The sequence below is a fragment of the Nyctereutes procyonoides genome, unplaced genomic scaffold (assembly GCF_905146905.1).
Source record: "Nyctereutes procyonoides isolate TBG_1078 unplaced genomic scaffold, NYPRO_anot_genome, whole genome shotgun sequence".
Lineage (NCBI taxonomy): Eukaryota > Metazoa > Chordata > Mammalia > Carnivora > Canidae > Nyctereutes > Nyctereutes procyonoides.
Window position 1 is genome coordinate 33759217 of NW_026575139.1, and position 16175 is coordinate 33775391.

At 41.4% G+C, this 16175-nt stretch overlaps 1 protein-coding gene across 2 annotated transcripts in view; it reads right to left on the reverse strand.

Annotated features, from left to right (window-relative positions):
- Positions 1-16175, reverse strand: part of MTHFD1 (methylenetetrahydrofolate dehydrogenase, cyclohydrolase and formyltetrahydrofolate synthetase 1) — a 57468-nt gene that overhangs the window by 25614 nt on the left and 15679 nt on the right. For both annotated transcript variants that reach the window (XM_055303798.1, XM_055303797.1), the window contains exons 3-11: positions 10731-10790; positions 10247-10300; positions 9244-9380; positions 9006-9106; positions 6855-6991; positions 5822-5933; positions 1390-1517; positions 658-755; positions 258-431 (exon numbers count right to left, since the gene is read on the reverse strand). In XM_055303798.1, the coding sequence (XP_055159773.1) occupies positions 258-431; positions 658-755; positions 1390-1517; positions 5822-5933; positions 6855-6991; positions 9006-9106; positions 9244-9380; positions 10247-10300; positions 10731-10790 (1001 nt within the window). The remainder of the gene's footprint in view (positions 1-257; positions 432-657; positions 756-1389; positions 1518-5821; positions 5934-6854; positions 6992-9005; positions 9107-9243; positions 9381-10246; positions 10301-10730; positions 10791-16175) is intronic.

The following is a 16175-nucleotide window of genomic DNA, read 5'->3' on the forward strand; positions in this document are numbered from 1 at the left end:
AATGAAAAGGCCAGCTTTTAAAGCACAACTCTTTCACCTACAAGATGGATAACCTTGACAATTTTCTCCTTCCCAAAGGGTTATAATCTACTCTTAATTACTTCACAGGGGTTACTGTAAGGATCAAAGGAGACTAAACATGTGAAAATGCTAAAACCAAATTAAAGAAACCTTCGCATATATATGCTGAGAGCAAATGCAACCTTTGGTAATAATAATCAGGGCTGCAGTTGGATTAGCAAGAGTCACAACCCTACCCAGTCACCACCACGTATTTTCCATCAGGCTGGTGCTTCAGGCGTTCCAGTGCTGACAGCAGAACCTTGGCCTTTGTCTCACCATATAATTCCACCTCTTCAGAGAGCAGACCAATTTCCCGCGCCAGGCTGCCAATGGGCTTTGGCTTACAAGACCGTGATATATCAATGTCACTTAAAAAAAACATAGAGAAAAAAATACAGAAAATATGTATCAATCCTCACTCACTGAGTTTAATTAACCCCATCCTAGGAAAGACTCTCCACGACTCCTTGATGGCACTTCTGGGGATGGGGGCGACGGGGGGGGGGGGGGGCGCATATATGTAGTTGCCATGGTATCTGCCAGCTAAAAATAGACAACCCACAAAGTTTAAAACCAGTAAAATTTTATTTTTACCTTGGAACAGGAGTCTTGAGGTTAAGGTTGTTATATTGAATCATCCACTTTCCTGGCTTAAATTTCTCCAGGAAACGCTTCGCACTCTCCACTGTGCTCTAAACGCAATGTCACAAATGGAACTTTAGAAGAAGTGATTATTTTAACCTCTACCTCAATTCCAAGTCCCAGGTCACTCCAGTTTGACCATAAAATGAACAGCTTTATGATCCTACCTATAATCATGCTTCAATACTAAGCAAGAATCTGAAACAGCTAAGGTGTCCTAGGCCACCTGCCTCACCCCACTGCAGCTGATGTATTATAAAGAGCAAGCAAGACAAAGCGCATCTAGCAAAGTTGTGTGTTTGCATGTCCCTTCTTCTGAGCTTCTCATGCTCCAAAGTAAATTCGGATTGTGCCATCCCTACATTCCCCAATTAATATGACTAATTCTTGATGTCTTGTAACAGTCCCCTTTTTTTTTTTCCCCTTCAACAGATTCACATCCATACTTAACTTCTGAGTAAGTTTCTACTTGGGGGAAAAAGCAGTAACTTGAATTCTGTTGGCTTTTTACAATTATTACAGAACTTTTTTTTTTCCAGAAACTTTTTTTTTTTATTGAGGTAAAACTGACGTATAATGTTAGTTTCAGGTATACAGCACAATTCCATATCTGTATGTACTGTGAAATGATCACCACAGTGAGTCCAGATAACCTCCAGGACAGAAACTTTTATTCACACGCACCTGCATTAGCATTGCCACCGTCATGGGCCCCACGCCGCCAGGAACAGGAGTGATGAAGCCCGCCCTCTCCTTGGCCTCATTGTATGCCACATCACCCACCACTTTTCTTCCATTTGGTTTTGTATCATCTGGTCAAGGGGGAGAAAAATTAAAGCAAGGTCTCAGAATTATAATTCTGGTGTTTATTTCTTTTTTTTTTTTTTTAAGATTTTTATTTATTTATTCATGAGAGACACACAGAGAGAGGCAGAGACACAGGCAGAGGGAGAAGCAGGCTCCATGCAGGGAGCCCAGTGTGGGACTCGATCCCGGGTCTCCAGGATCTCACCCCGGGCTGAAGGCAGACGCTTAACTGCTGAACCACCCAGGGATCCCCAATTCTGGTGTTTATTTCCAAGTTAAGTGGGCAATTATCATAGCTTGTACCAAAACCTAAGTAGAGTTCAGGGTGTGCAGTCCCATAAGGCTCAAGCACCTATTTTATGCCAAAGCTATAAGATGACAGGAGTTTGTTATTTTCTAGGTAGAAACTTATTTTACCTGCAGAAATTCCCAAGATGCTTAAGTGGTTTTTCAGAATCGAGAGAATCCTCTTGCAGTCAGGTGGCAAGTAAAATATCAAGTGTTTTTTATTCTTAAAACCAACTACCCAGCATATAATGAGCGCCTTTTAAAATGTTAATTAGCCAAGGCCTACAAAGGAATTTTTTGGGCGCACAAAGCTCCAACTATGTCACAGCTGCCAGATACCGTTTCTACAGCAACTGTCAGCATTTTGTAAGCTCCATGCGTGCGCGCTGGAGGAACAATTCAACATCCAATTCCAAAGACAAGCAGCTACTTAAATGTATGCAAAAGGCAAAGAATATAATTACACTTCCCTTAAAAGGATACAAGAACAACTACAAATCTTACCAGCGAAGAATAGCTATTCAAGAGAACAAAACCCAGTGATGCATCACTGCTCACTCACACAAAGTACATCCTACACTTGGCTTCAGTGCACTTCCGGGAGGGGCTGGGGGACAGAGCCAGACCTTGCAGCTCTAAGGCTCCCAAGGCAGGATTGTAGCCATTCCACCACTTCCCTCTAATCAGATCACAACCAAGAGAGCAAACTTTAGGGCGTAGCCAGAATCAGACTTGAGAGCCCTAAGTTCTAGGATCAGCTCTTCTACTTACTGCCAATCCTTAGCCTCTGTGGGCTCCTTACTGATCAGAAGTCCAAAGAGGACAAGAAGGATTGACGCTACCTATTTCACAAGCTTGCTGAGAATCAAGTGAGAAATCGTGCACATCTGTGAAATTGAAAAATCATTCTCTAAACATAAAAGTTTCTCATCCCATCCTAGATAAGAGATTTTCTATATGTACTATAAGGAGCTGATGAATACAACTCCCTGGGATACTGTCAGGTTTCTAGATTATAAAGCAGCAAGCTATAGCAGAACATTTACTCTCAGAACACCAAGTAGCCATAGTTAAGGGTTTGCACTTTGTACAGGTCTCAACAGTCTAATGCTGACATTAGCTTAAAATACCCTGTACACCTCCTTCTAGTTATTCATGGTGGTGATTTTAGTTTCTCCACAAACAGGGAGACATAGCAGTTACTGCACAACTAACTGCCATACAACATGAGCTCAGTTTTGCTCCTTAAGCAAACACTTATCCATGGTTGACTTGAGTGCCCCCTGGTACAGGTCCAGTGTTTCATGGAACATATGATGTGGTCAATAGAAAAAGCAACCACTCAATCGAAGTGTATGGGTTAGATACACTTCAATAGATAACCAATAAACATTTTGGTTATCTATCCCAGCCCTAGAATTTCTCTTTCACTGGGAATTATAAGTATAAAATCCAATCACTGAGTTAAGGACCAGTGAGTGGACTGGAGGAACTAAAGACTATTCTTTGCAAGTGTTCATTTTCAACGCATCATGTTCCATAACTGGACCACATCTTGACTCATATTTTGATGATTTAAATCATCTGCATGGTCCACTCAGGGATACTATCCTAAGTCATTTGCCAAATTAAGAATGAATTAAGGTATGTACTTTTTTTTTTCCCCCAAAGGAAAAAAAAAAGGAATACTTTTAAGATTCAACTACAGAGCAGAAAGTACTAACTAGAGACACATGAACGTGTTCTTCCTATTTGGCTTACTAAAGATAATGTGAGAAGGAAATGATAAAATCCAGCCTTATCAAAACTTATTTTCTTATATAACTCAGATCAATAAAAATACAGCTGACCAGATATTGATCTTATTCGTATTTCACCATCTATGTGAAGAATAAATGTGAACAGGATGATGAGTTTCCTGTTTAAGTGAACATTTTAAACTTATCCGTAGGGCAGCCCTGGTGGCTCAGCAATTTAGCACCACCTTCGGCCCAGGGGCTGATCCTGGAGACCCAGGATTGGGTCCCATGTCGGACTCCCTGAATGGAGCCTGTTTCTCCCTCTGCCTGTGTCTCTGCCTCTCTCTCTCTCTGTGTCTCTCATGAATAAATAAATAAAATCTTTAAAAATAAAAAAATAAAAAATAAACATATCTGTAAGACTCAAGGATTCCCACCCAGGCCTTCCATCTCTCTCTCTCTCTCAAAAAAAAAAAAAAAGCCAAAAGCAGAAATATGATACAGAGGATGCAAGGTTTTAAACAGAATGAGCCTGAATGTCATATCACAAGTACTCAAAGTGAGGAGTTGTAGGAGAGCAATTTCTTTATCACCCATTAGATAATTACACTACAAGAAAATGAGTGATCAATTATGAGCTACTGTCTTAAAAGCATGGTAGGGAGAGTGGGAGGGAGGTTAAAACTGGTGAAGGCTTGACAGTGACTAATGTCCCTGGCAGCTTAGTGTCTATGTTCCTTATTTGAGATGGGAAGGGAGAAAAAACAATCTTCTTGCTCTAACTCCTTTCGCAATTCAACAGGTGTGAGTGCCAGCAGTTAGAAGGCAGAAAGCCTGACATTGCAATGCAGAAACCACCACCCCAAGGTGGCGGACAGCACAGAACACCGTGTACAATGAAAGGGATACCCATGTCTCCAGGAGGGGAAAGTGGGAGAGGATTTTCAAAAAGAGAGATTATCCCATATTGAAGGGAAATCAGACAAGGTTTAGAAAGAAGAATGAGCATTCCAGGAAGAGAGAAGGTGGAGAAGTGGCTAAAACTGAAGATCAAAGTCAAGCTTTATCTGATCATGTAGCCCAAGGCCTGCAGCAGTGCTTAATGCACAGAAACGGTTGTCTGAATAAAGATTGTTCTTTTCTTGAATCTACAAGGCATGTATACAAGTATTCACTGTATCATGCTGTGAAATTTTATGCTAAACACTTCACGATGAAAGAACAACCTACTGCCCTGAGGATTCGGGTGTAGAAGCTGCCAAGGACAAATAAGGCATGAGCGGAGAAGGGCACGAGGTCTACTTTCCAACCATTTAAGATGGGTATTCACAACATGGCATGAGAAAAAAGGCCACAGAGGCGGCTGAAACTAGTGTGGGGCTCAGCAGTTGGACAAGTAAGTAATGTGGGAGGAAGACGCTCCACACCAAGACCCACGAATGCGGCAAGAACATGCAGATGGATGTGAGTGGGAGTCAGCTGGTGATTGGAGACTAGTAAGCAATTCGCAGCAGTGCATCCACCTGAGACGGTAGCACTCATAGGTGACACCGAAAACAGAAGAAAGGAAAAACTTTCTGAGACTTAAAAACGGATCCAGGGGCACCTGGGTGGCTCAGTCGTGTCTGCCTTTGGCTCAGGTCATGATCCCAGGGTCCTGGGATTAAGCCCTGAATCAGGCTCCCTGCCGCACAGGGACCTGCTTTCTCCCTCTCCTCCCTGCTCATGCTCTCTCTATATATATATCTTTGTTGCTGTTTTTCTCTCAAATTAAAAAAAATAAAATAAAAACAAAAATGGATCCGATACAGGAAATAATTGGGAGGCAATGACAAGGGGCTGGCTTTACCCTCACTGACTAGAAGAGGCTAGGTCAAATGTCTTCTTTGAAAAGCCTTCCTATAAGACTCTTGGCAAAGTGAGCCCCTCTCCTGGAATTACACAGTACTCTGTCAAGATCACACTGTATTTTAAATCCATCCATCCTTTGTTAAAAATAAAGGATGATCTATATGTGAAGGTAGAATGAGATCCCCCTCTCACCCTCTCCTTGGACAAAGTCATTCCAGGAAATGCACAGCACAGTGGCTAAAATCACAGGCTCTGCTCTCCTGCTGGCCATGATGCCACCTACTAACTACATGCACCATAGGCAGGACACTTGCTCTGAATCTTAGCTCTTCAAGCCTGAAATGGGACAAGGAGTTCTCATGTCATTGAATGACACCCTTCTCTGCCTACCCCACTATCAGAAACTACCTTCATTCTCCAGCAGCACTCACCTGGAATATAATTGATCCCGCAGTCGATGACTATTGCCCCAGGTTTGATCCACTCCCCTTTTACCATTTCTGGCTGACCAGTTGCAACCACCAGGATGTCACCTTTATTTACCTAGGGAAAGAAAGAGGGTTTTTACCTCAGAAATTACACAGGAAACATTAAAAACACACATATATATATGTTTTTATACTATTATAAATATTACTTTTATTATATTATATATTATATATACATATATATGTATGTATAGAAGTGGAACAGACTAAGCTTTGTATGAAACTGTTCATTGACATCAACTATTTCATGCAGGCCACACACCAACTCTGACAGCTCTTTGTATGCTGTGCTCGTTCCTACACATGCCAAAATGCTCCCCATTACTAGACATCTTCCTAAATGGGGAACGTGATGATAACATGCTGAACAGGGAGGAGCATGGGCTTGGAGCTTCAGGCCTGGCTCTAAATTATGTGATGTTGGGAGATTATTCCTTCTCCGATGGAATATGGGGAGCAGCACCTTTCATAGAACACTTCTTGAGGAGGATTAAGAGAGACGGTGTACTACCAATAGGGATAGGTACATGTGAGACTTCTTGGACTCAGGAATCTAATACAGGGTCAAGAAAAAGATGCGACAGATGTCATGGGACCATGGTCCACATGCCCCTCTGGAGCACCTCTATCTCTGAGGCCACCACTGAGTTACACAATCTGGCTGCTGGGGTCCATCCTCGTTTCTATGTTGCTAATCCCTATCCACCATGAGGCAGACCAGTACAGAAAGAATACGATCAGAACAAAAGCTACATAACTTGCGCAAGTTTTTAATTGGAATTTGTGTCTTTATCATGTAAAATGAGACAAGAATGAAGAGAATTGCAATAAGGGTTCAATGAAATATTGAATGAGGTAAAGTACATGGCGGTTTCTAGCACTTAAATGTTAGGTGCTCCCACTATGTGAGAACACACACACACACACACACACACACACACACACAAACTCTTCCACTGCACTCTGGATCCCTTACCTCCTCGCTTAGATTGGCAGTCTTGGAGTGGCAGGTGGTCACTGTGGCATGGTTCCACAGAAGCAGGTCATGCATCGGGGCACCAACTATCTTACTGCGCCCAACCACTACAGCGTGACTTCCAGCGATCTGTACCCCTGAAAGAATAGCTGGCATGGGTGAGAGTATTGGGAGAAGCTGCCCTCTTCACATGCCACCGAAATGGGAAAATTCAGAACAAGTGCACAAAAACAGGTTCCTAGCATGGAAATCTTCCTGAAAACATCCCTTCCTTGGCAATAATATTCTCAACTCTAGGATTTCAGCTGCAAGTTGAGCTGAAATCCTAGAGTTGTACTGTGGGAACTTGCAATGGGTTGTACTGTGTACTGTGTCCTTCTTGCAGTGGGTTTTTGGGAGCAGCCAAAGCCAAGATCCATTCACTGAGTCATAGGAGAGTGGGAAGAAAACCTACACTCAAAGAAAAAAGAAGTCCTGACATACAGCTAAACAGCCATATGGAAGAAGACAGTAGATTTGTTTACACGGGAAAAATAGTTATAACAAATAGGGTACATGTGATGGGCTGGAGAGAAGCAAAGGGAATTAGATGATTATCAGTAAGCCTTTCTAACTCTGGTAAGTTTATTTATGTAGTTCCTCATCCACATTTCTCTTTTGGCATAGGGCCTGAGCCATAGGGTTGTTTGCAGGGAAGTGATAAAGAACTCTAAATGTAGCAGAAAACTTTCTTTTTGTTTACTCAGCATCCATTCTTCTGGCACTATCCCAATGTCCTTTTCAAGACAGACAGACTCTATTCAATAGAGACGGTTTGGGTGCTCACCCACATTTCTGCCCCTGACCAATGAGATCTGTCAGGCACAGGCTAGAGCTGCTCTGGGCCACCACGTAGAGCCCAAGAAGAAGCTACCACACAGAAGAGAGCAGGGATAAGATCCTGAAGACTCCACCTGAGCCAATCTACCCAGCCCAGCTGAAGTGAACTCTTGCTTAAGGCGGGTTGTGTTTATTTTTATTTTTTAAAAGATTTATATATTCATGTTAGGGAGAGAGTGAAAGAGAGTACACGAGCAGGGGGAGAGGCAGAAGGAGAACATCCCAAGCAGACTCTACGCTGAGCATGGGGCCTGACAGGGGGCTTTGATCCCATGGCCCTGAGATCATGACTCAAGCCAAAACCAAGAGTTGGCTGCTCAACCGAATGAGCTACCCAGATGCCCCAAGGAGGGTTGTGTTTAAATTGTGCTTCTTGTATAACATTAATTTTTCTCAAAAAAGCTAAGCTTCTATATAATATTAACAAGATGAACAACTAGAAGTAAAACCCTCAAAGTGTGAAGTGTTTAAAAGGTACTTTACTCTATACTTTTTAGGATTCAGCAAAAGACTTAAAGCTGCATTAGGACAAATAGTTTCACTGTTAATAAACAGCTGCTGTGGCTCATGGCATTTATTTCTAACAAGTTGTAATACAGTTTGCTAAATATGCTATGGAGTATAAATTTAGTTGTAGAACTGAACAGTAATAGCTGTCCCAAGGCTTACAGCTTGACCTTTTCTTCCAACCACAGAAAACTTCCATTTACGTTGGCCAACACTTCCACTTAAAACTTCTGATCCACTTCCTTTAAATAGGACATATTTCCTTGTAAAAAATAACCTCTGCAAAGTGTTCATGATGAAGTTAAAATACCAAGATGTTGACTAGGTAATGGGGTAGGATGGCCAACTGTTCAAGAGATCTGTTTCCAGCCATCTGTCGAGTCTTCAAACTATTATGGAGACTTGACATTTTGGGGGTTGGGACTTCTCCCTTTGTCTGAATTCTTATTATTCTATAAGTTATTTTTTTCATAAAAAATAAATTTCTTTGAACTCAAATAACCCTGAGTTCAAATCCTGACTCTGCTACCTCTTGGACAAGTTATGCACCATTCTAAGACTGTTTTCTCAAGCTGTTGAGGATTAATAGTACTGAGTTCATAAAGATGTTGAAAAAATTGAGAAGTTAGGTAAACCCCCAGCTGATAGGTCCTTGTGCCAATAAAGTCCATTTATTTAGGGCTAATAGGGTACCCTTCTCCTTGCCTCCATGGGTTGAGACTAGGCCCAAGAAATGGTGCTTTGTTTTCATTCCTTTATTTTTACCTGTCTCTTTGATTAGTTCCAAGCATCCTTTAGGTGTACAAGGGATGAAACAGTCTTTCAGATCACCTCTAGCAAGTTTTCCAGCACTGATGCTAGTCAACCTAAAACAATGACAGCAATGAAGGGGGAAATGAAAGTAATTAGATGCCTTTACTCTTTAGAAGCACATACGGTTTGTTCCCAAAACAAATATAATGGGAATTGTGCAATGTGACATAAAGAGTCAAGGCCCACTCACCCATCCACATCCTTTTCGGGTATAATAGCATTGACCACTGCTTCAGTGTTAATGGGGTTCTCTGAATCTAAAGGCAGCTGCACTATAAAACCATGGACAGTGAGGTCTTCATTCAATGATGTAACATACTTTAACACCTACGAGTAATACCGCACACAATTTATATAATACACAGAAACCAAAAAGGCAGAGAAACACTTTTCAGTTGCTCCATTTCCCCCCAGGAATTTAATTGCAGTCCTCCTAGAATGTACCTCCTCTTGAACCCAAGAGCAACTCTAACACCAAATGTAATATTCAGTGCCTGTGAAGAAATTCATCAAAAAGCTAAGAACTTCAATGGTAATACCTATGTTACTTATCCAAATCAAGATTTCTGTGATGACAGAAATGTTCTATAATGTGCACTTTCCCGTATAGTAGTGGCTACTGAATACTTGAAATGTGGCTAGTGCAACCAAGGAACTAAATTTTATATTTCATTTCATTTTAATTAAATGGCCACATGAGGCTAGTAGCTACCCCCCATTGGACAGTGTAGACACAGAACATTACCTACAACCTCAGAAAGTTCTTTTCCCCTCCCACTCCTTCACAGTTACTCCCTCTTCCTTCAGGTGGCTACAGTTCCCGACTTTAACCACTGATCATTTGTTTGGCCTACTCTTGAACATCATATAAATGGAATACATATTTGGTTTTTAAAAAGGCAAATAGCTACAGGCCCAGGATCAGTTCTTAATGAACACTGAAGAGGATTTGAAGCACGTGAGGCAGCAATCACACACTGAGTATGAAATGCCCATACCACTGGACAGCACCATTTACTCTGTGGGTGTTTTCAAAGATTTTTATGGAGGCAGAGTTTGTGAAGAAAGAATTTCCTAGAGGTCTTTCACATGGTGAATGTACCAATCCCTAAAATTCCACTAAACCAAAAGCCAGAGAAGAAAGCACATTAGCTGTCCTCTTAACAATCAGTTCATCAGATTCTGCGGCTCACCTCAGATTCTGTGGCTGTTCTTGGTAACTTAATGTGCGTGGCTCTGATCCCAATCTGCAAAAATGAACATTTGAAATAGGTAAAAGGCAAGAGAACATGAAACATGGGCCCGTTTCTTTTAACCAATATGACTCAATCAAATGAAGTGGCCTGAGTCACCATTTCACCCTCATTATGTTCTGAAAAATGAGTCTCTCATTTTGACCCATTTGTCCTTTACTCATTCACTGTCACCACTGCACTTAAGCAATTTCACATCCATTGCTACTGCTCTTTGGGAAGTCAGCAGATCATTCATTAATTAGAAAACATTCAAGTGCAAACCAGAGACTACAGCTTAAGTCCTGCATTTCCGACTAGCAAAACTGATAAATTCAAGCCTGTTGTGGGCAATGTAAGTTTTTACAAAGGGCAAGGGGTAACCGACAAGACCTGGGGTGGAGGTGGGGGTGGGGGATGATGGCATGGCTGTTTCAGGAGTTACCTCTTCAGCAGCCTTCAGCTTCACATTTATATAAAGATTAGAATCATCTCTGTCGCCAACCTAGAATAATAAATACATGCAAATCAGACGATCAAGAAAGGCAAAGTGTACAGAAAAGCTTCTAAAATTTTAGTTTTGATCAAAGGAATGTTTAATCATGAGACTCCTGTTGCAGAGAACTTTAGAGGAGAATAGGAGAATGTTGGGGCAGAATGGAGAGATGAACACAGGGGTATTACCAATCCCTCCCCAAATAAGGCTGACCTGATTCCCACTAAAAAAGCCACAAGAAAAAAAAAAGTAGGGGACATCTGCATCTGCCCTGGAAACTAAGCAATGGGGCCACAGGCCTGCATGAAACATGTGGAATTTGCCTTTGAGCTGACATACCAGAACAGAGCACGGAGGGCTGAGTTGTCATCAAGCAAGAAAAACACCATAGCTGTGGGAGACAGGAACACCCAAAAGGGTATCTTCTGCACCCTCTCTCCAACCCATAGTGGCAGTGGAAAGTTCTCTAGCCCAACTCCACAGAGAAGAGAAACCAGCTGGGGTGGAACTAAGTCTAGCTTAAACAGAGACACCTATGCAAGGCAAAAGGCAAGGCAAGGGGCAGTCTGCGGCCCTCTAGGCAGAGGAAAGCATGGTGCAGAAGCAAATCCTCTGAACTACCACGCTAGGTCTCGCTATGTTCCCTCCGTTACTTTAATCATGAACATATAGACATAATTTTTCACCATAGCCACCTATCTGTAAAATATCATTCTACAAATTTATTTTTCCACATTCTAGGGATCGACATTAAGTTCAGTTTCTCCTAAGACTGCAGAGGGGAAAGACAATAGGCCACTAATACCACAGACAACAGGTGCATGGCTCCTTTTAACAGGACAACCACAGAGAAAGAAGTTGGCCTCAGGAGCAGAGTTGGTCATGCTGATGCTGTCACTGGAAGCTGTCCTCAGGGTCACAGAACCTGGCCTTACTCTTAGTTTAACTGTCCTTCATACAGATAGTTCTCAGTTTTGCTTGGGTTCATCTGAATTTCAGGAGTCAGATGAATCCTTTGAGAGCAATTTTCTTTTCTTTTTAAAGATTTTATTTATGAGAGACACAGAGACACAGGCAGAGGGAGAAGCAGGCTCCATGCAGGGATCCCGACGTGGGACTCCCAGGTCTCCAGGATTAGGCCCTGGGCCGAAGGTGGCGCTAAACCGCTGAGTCACTGGGCTGTGATGGAATTTGCTTTTCTATGGGTTACCTGCACCTCAGTGCCTTCGCTGCTTCCTGTGGGGGATTGCTAGAGTTTCAGAGCCTCTCTTGTTTCTTCCTAGATCATTTCTTATATGTGCTCCTTGCTGTTACCACCCAGCCCTCAGGTTATCACATTTAACACATTCTGGGATTCTTAGATCTAAGTAGGAAAGGAGGTGGTTCCAAATACAACAGTATTGTTCTTCACATATTCATTACTATTTCTAACTATGATGTTTTTAAAATTTAACGCGGATATTAAATGGCTTGACTGCTCACGGCCAGTCCTTTTTAAGCCACAACTTCTCTGTTCTATAGTTTATCTTCATACATTCCCCTAGGTAGTTGAAATGTAACTTGAAGTCACTTTCCCAGAAAAAGTATGTGGGCATTTTTCGGAGTCTACGTGCATCTGAAAATATTTTTCTGCTTTTTTTGCACTTGACAGGATTCACTTGGCTGAACTTGGGAGTCATGACATTTTCCTTCAGAGATGCTACTTACCTTCAGCATCTAGTGTTACAGAAGAGAAGTTTTAAGTCTTTTGTTGTGGTTCTTTTACAGGCAACTGTTTTCTATCTGCATTTTTCTGAAAGAATTTTTCTAAAACTCCAAAACCAGGGGCACCTGGCTGGCTCGGTTGATGGAGTATGCAACTTGTGATCTTGGGGTTGTAAGTTTGAGCCCCACATTGGGTGTAGAGATTACTTAAAAATAAAATCTTAAAAGAAAACCAAAAACCATAAACTCCAAAACTGTCACCAATTTTAAAAAGAAAGTGTAATAGTCATAAGCATATATCAAAGTTTTATTATAATCCTAATGCAAAGGAAAAGACCTCTTAAAAACCAATCCAAAGACTCTCAGTATATACATTTTATTTTTTATTTCTTTTATTTTTTAAATTTATTTACTTGAGAGAGAGACAGAGAGACCACAGAGACAGAGGGAGAAGTAGGCTCCCCATTGAGTGGAGAACCTGATGTGGATGTGGGGCTCAATCCCAGGACGCCGAGATCATGACCTGAGCCAAAGGCAGATGCTTAACTGACTGAGCCACCCAGGCGCCCCAGTATGGACATTTTACAGAGGAAGATGATTATACAATCATTGATAGACTAGAGACTAGATGCAGAAAGAATGTTTAGCTGAGGAACAGTAGATTCTTGACTGACAGTGAAGTGAGTAGGTGGAAGGCTGGTTTTTGAGAACAAATCTTAATCCCATCAATTTATCAAGAAAAATCACTGAAACATTTTATCAGTAATGCTAATTTCTTCCTTGAAAAAGGTGAATTACATTATTCTAAAAACGTCCTATCCATGAACAAGTTAGGGACTTTTTTTTTTTTTTAAAGATAGTGGGGGAGGGATAGGGAGAAGGAGAGAGAAAATCTCAAGCAGCTCCATGCTCAGGGTGATGCTGGGTTCCATCCCATAACCCTAAGGTCATGATCTGAACCAAAATCAAGAGTTAGACACTTGACTAAACCAACCAGGCTCCTTTTTTTTTTTTTAAATACAAGACTCTGCAAACTATTTCTGTACAGGGTTAAACAGTATATATTTTAGCTTTTTGGGGCCACGTACTCTGTGGCTTCATTCTTAACCCTTTCCAACCTAGGCAGCATTTGGGTATGGGCCACAGTTCACTGATCCCTGGGTTTTTGTTGTTTTAAGATTTCATTTATTTTATTTTAAGAAAGAGAGAGAGCATGATAGGGAAGAGGGGCATAGAGAGAGGCAGAGAATTTCCATCTGACTCTGACAAGCACAGAGCCCAACATGGGGCTCAATCTCACAAGCCTGAGATCACGACCTGAGCCAAAACCAAGAGTTGGATCCCAACTGACTGAGCCACCCAGGTGCTCCATTGATCCCTGTTTTATACCATAAAATATCTTGAGTATTGGTTTACTCATCAATTTTTCTTTCTGCTTTAGTAACCTTCTATAGATATTCAGACCAGTTGAATTTATTGATTTCATTATTTTACCTTATGTATTTTGTGAGTAATTCACTGAGTGAATTACTATATGTCTAGCACTCTGAATAATTCCTGCTAAGAAGCAAGTGTTAGGGATCCCTGGGTGGCGCAGCGGTTTGGCGCCTGCCTTTGGCCCAGGGCGCGATCCTGGAGACCCGGGATCGAATCCCATATCGGGCTCCCGGTGCATGGAGCCTGCTTCTCCCTCTGCCTATGTCTCTGCCTCTCTCTCTCTCTCTGTGTGACTATCATAAATAAATAAATTAAAAAAAAAAAAGCTTTTTTTAAAAAAAAAGAAGTGTTAGTTGTTTTATTTCTAATAATGAAAGTATTCTATGTGCTAAATGGATAGAAATAGAACCTCAATTTTAAGTCTTATAGTGAAAAGTCTTAATTTCCTTTAAGTATTTAGTTATTTGGGAAGTAACCAGTCCATCATTTAAAAAGGAATTCCAACTTTGAGGTGCATACCTAAATCAGATCATGAATATCCTTGAATGCAATGCTAAGTAATTAAGAAAACAAAAAGGGAAAGTAAATAGGTCTTAGAGATAGACAGACCTGGGTTCACATCCCAGACCCAGGTCCTTCCTGACTGGTTTTGGGCAAGCTACCCAAGATCTCTGAGCATTGGTTACTACAGCTATAAGGAGACAGCTTGTAGGACTAATACTCAGAACAACTAGAAATACATACAAATCATTTGGACTATAACAGACACTCTGTACAAGCAGTACTGTCATTCCTTCTATTAAGGACAGGGTGGGTGTGGTTGGATGGATTATGACCAGTTCTGCAGTTGTAGCTAAAAAAACAGACAGGAAGTGTCCAGATTAGAAGCCTAAAACCTCTAAGTAGGTGACTGAGTAGTGGCCTCAGAGGGTGGGAGCAACAGAAACCGAAAGGAGGAAACAGATCCCAAGAGCTTATGAGAGGCACAATCAATAACATGATATTCACTAAGGGGATTTATGGGACTGAGGGAGAGAAATCCTAAAGAGAAGAGCTTGGGTTTCTGGTTGAGTGTGTGGGAAGTTGGTGTCAGTCACCAGGAGGGAAAAAAACACAAGAGGTCTGAGGCAGCAGGGATGTGATTACAACACAACGTGTAGGCCTTGCATCATGGAAAGAGGTTGACTCTGCCGCTAAAGTGCAAGATTAAAATATCCTACCAGTTTTACTGGCAAGGGCACAGGAGACAAGCTGCAGAACAGTGTTTATACAATGAAAACACTTGCGATCAATAAATTTAAAATATGAGTTTAGAAGTCAATCTTAAAAACAGGAAAAAAAAAATCACAATATTGCTAATATTAGAATTTTTTTGAATCCCTTCCGGAACCTTCTGAAAGGTTTACAGAAATAAAGTTCTTGCCTACCACATTTACTCTTTCTGCAACAAGTAATTCACAAGTCAGGAAATAACTGGTCTCCCAAATGTACCAAGTGAACACCCACAATATATACCTCATTAATTTGCAAAAAAAGGGAAAAACCACCACAGCAGAGAACACACCAGGCGGAACCATAGGCCTTCTGCGCTTTTCCTCTCAGTGAAAGCCTCTTGGATAATGAACAGCAATGGGGGGGAAATATTTAAGAACTATTCACTTTGAAATTCTTGATGAACACAGTATAGAAACTTAGCAAGGGATTAAGTGATAACACTTGGAGACATACATATATAGAGAGAACTGTCAAAAAAGGAAGCAGGCGTCCTGAAGGGCATTTCAAATGAAAGTTATCAGTCTACTGTCACCCAGATCAACCCTTCAAATATGCATCTAATTGTCCATACAACAGACATTTATCGAATGCCTCCTACCAATTTATTGACGGTGTCCTACTGGATGAATCAGGAGCTCAGGAACCCTGGAGAGGGGACTAAATCAGGAAAGATTCTCTCAGGCAGCTATACAACTAGGTGAGCTCACTTAAGGAAAGAACAGGTGGAAAAGAATCTTAATGGGCTGGGCCCTGGGGCATTTGATTGGTTTAGGTATCAGGAAAATGAGGAACAGTTAAGCAGAAGAAGGGAAATGAGAGGTGTTCTAGAAACCAAGAATCTAGAATTCAGAAGAAATTCAGATTTAGAAGCTACTGACCTTGAACTGGTATTGAGAGCCAGGTTAAATTGCTAGATTTGGGGCAATGGTTCCCAAAGCGAGGTTCACACACTCTTGGGGGAACCTTAAGACCCTTTCA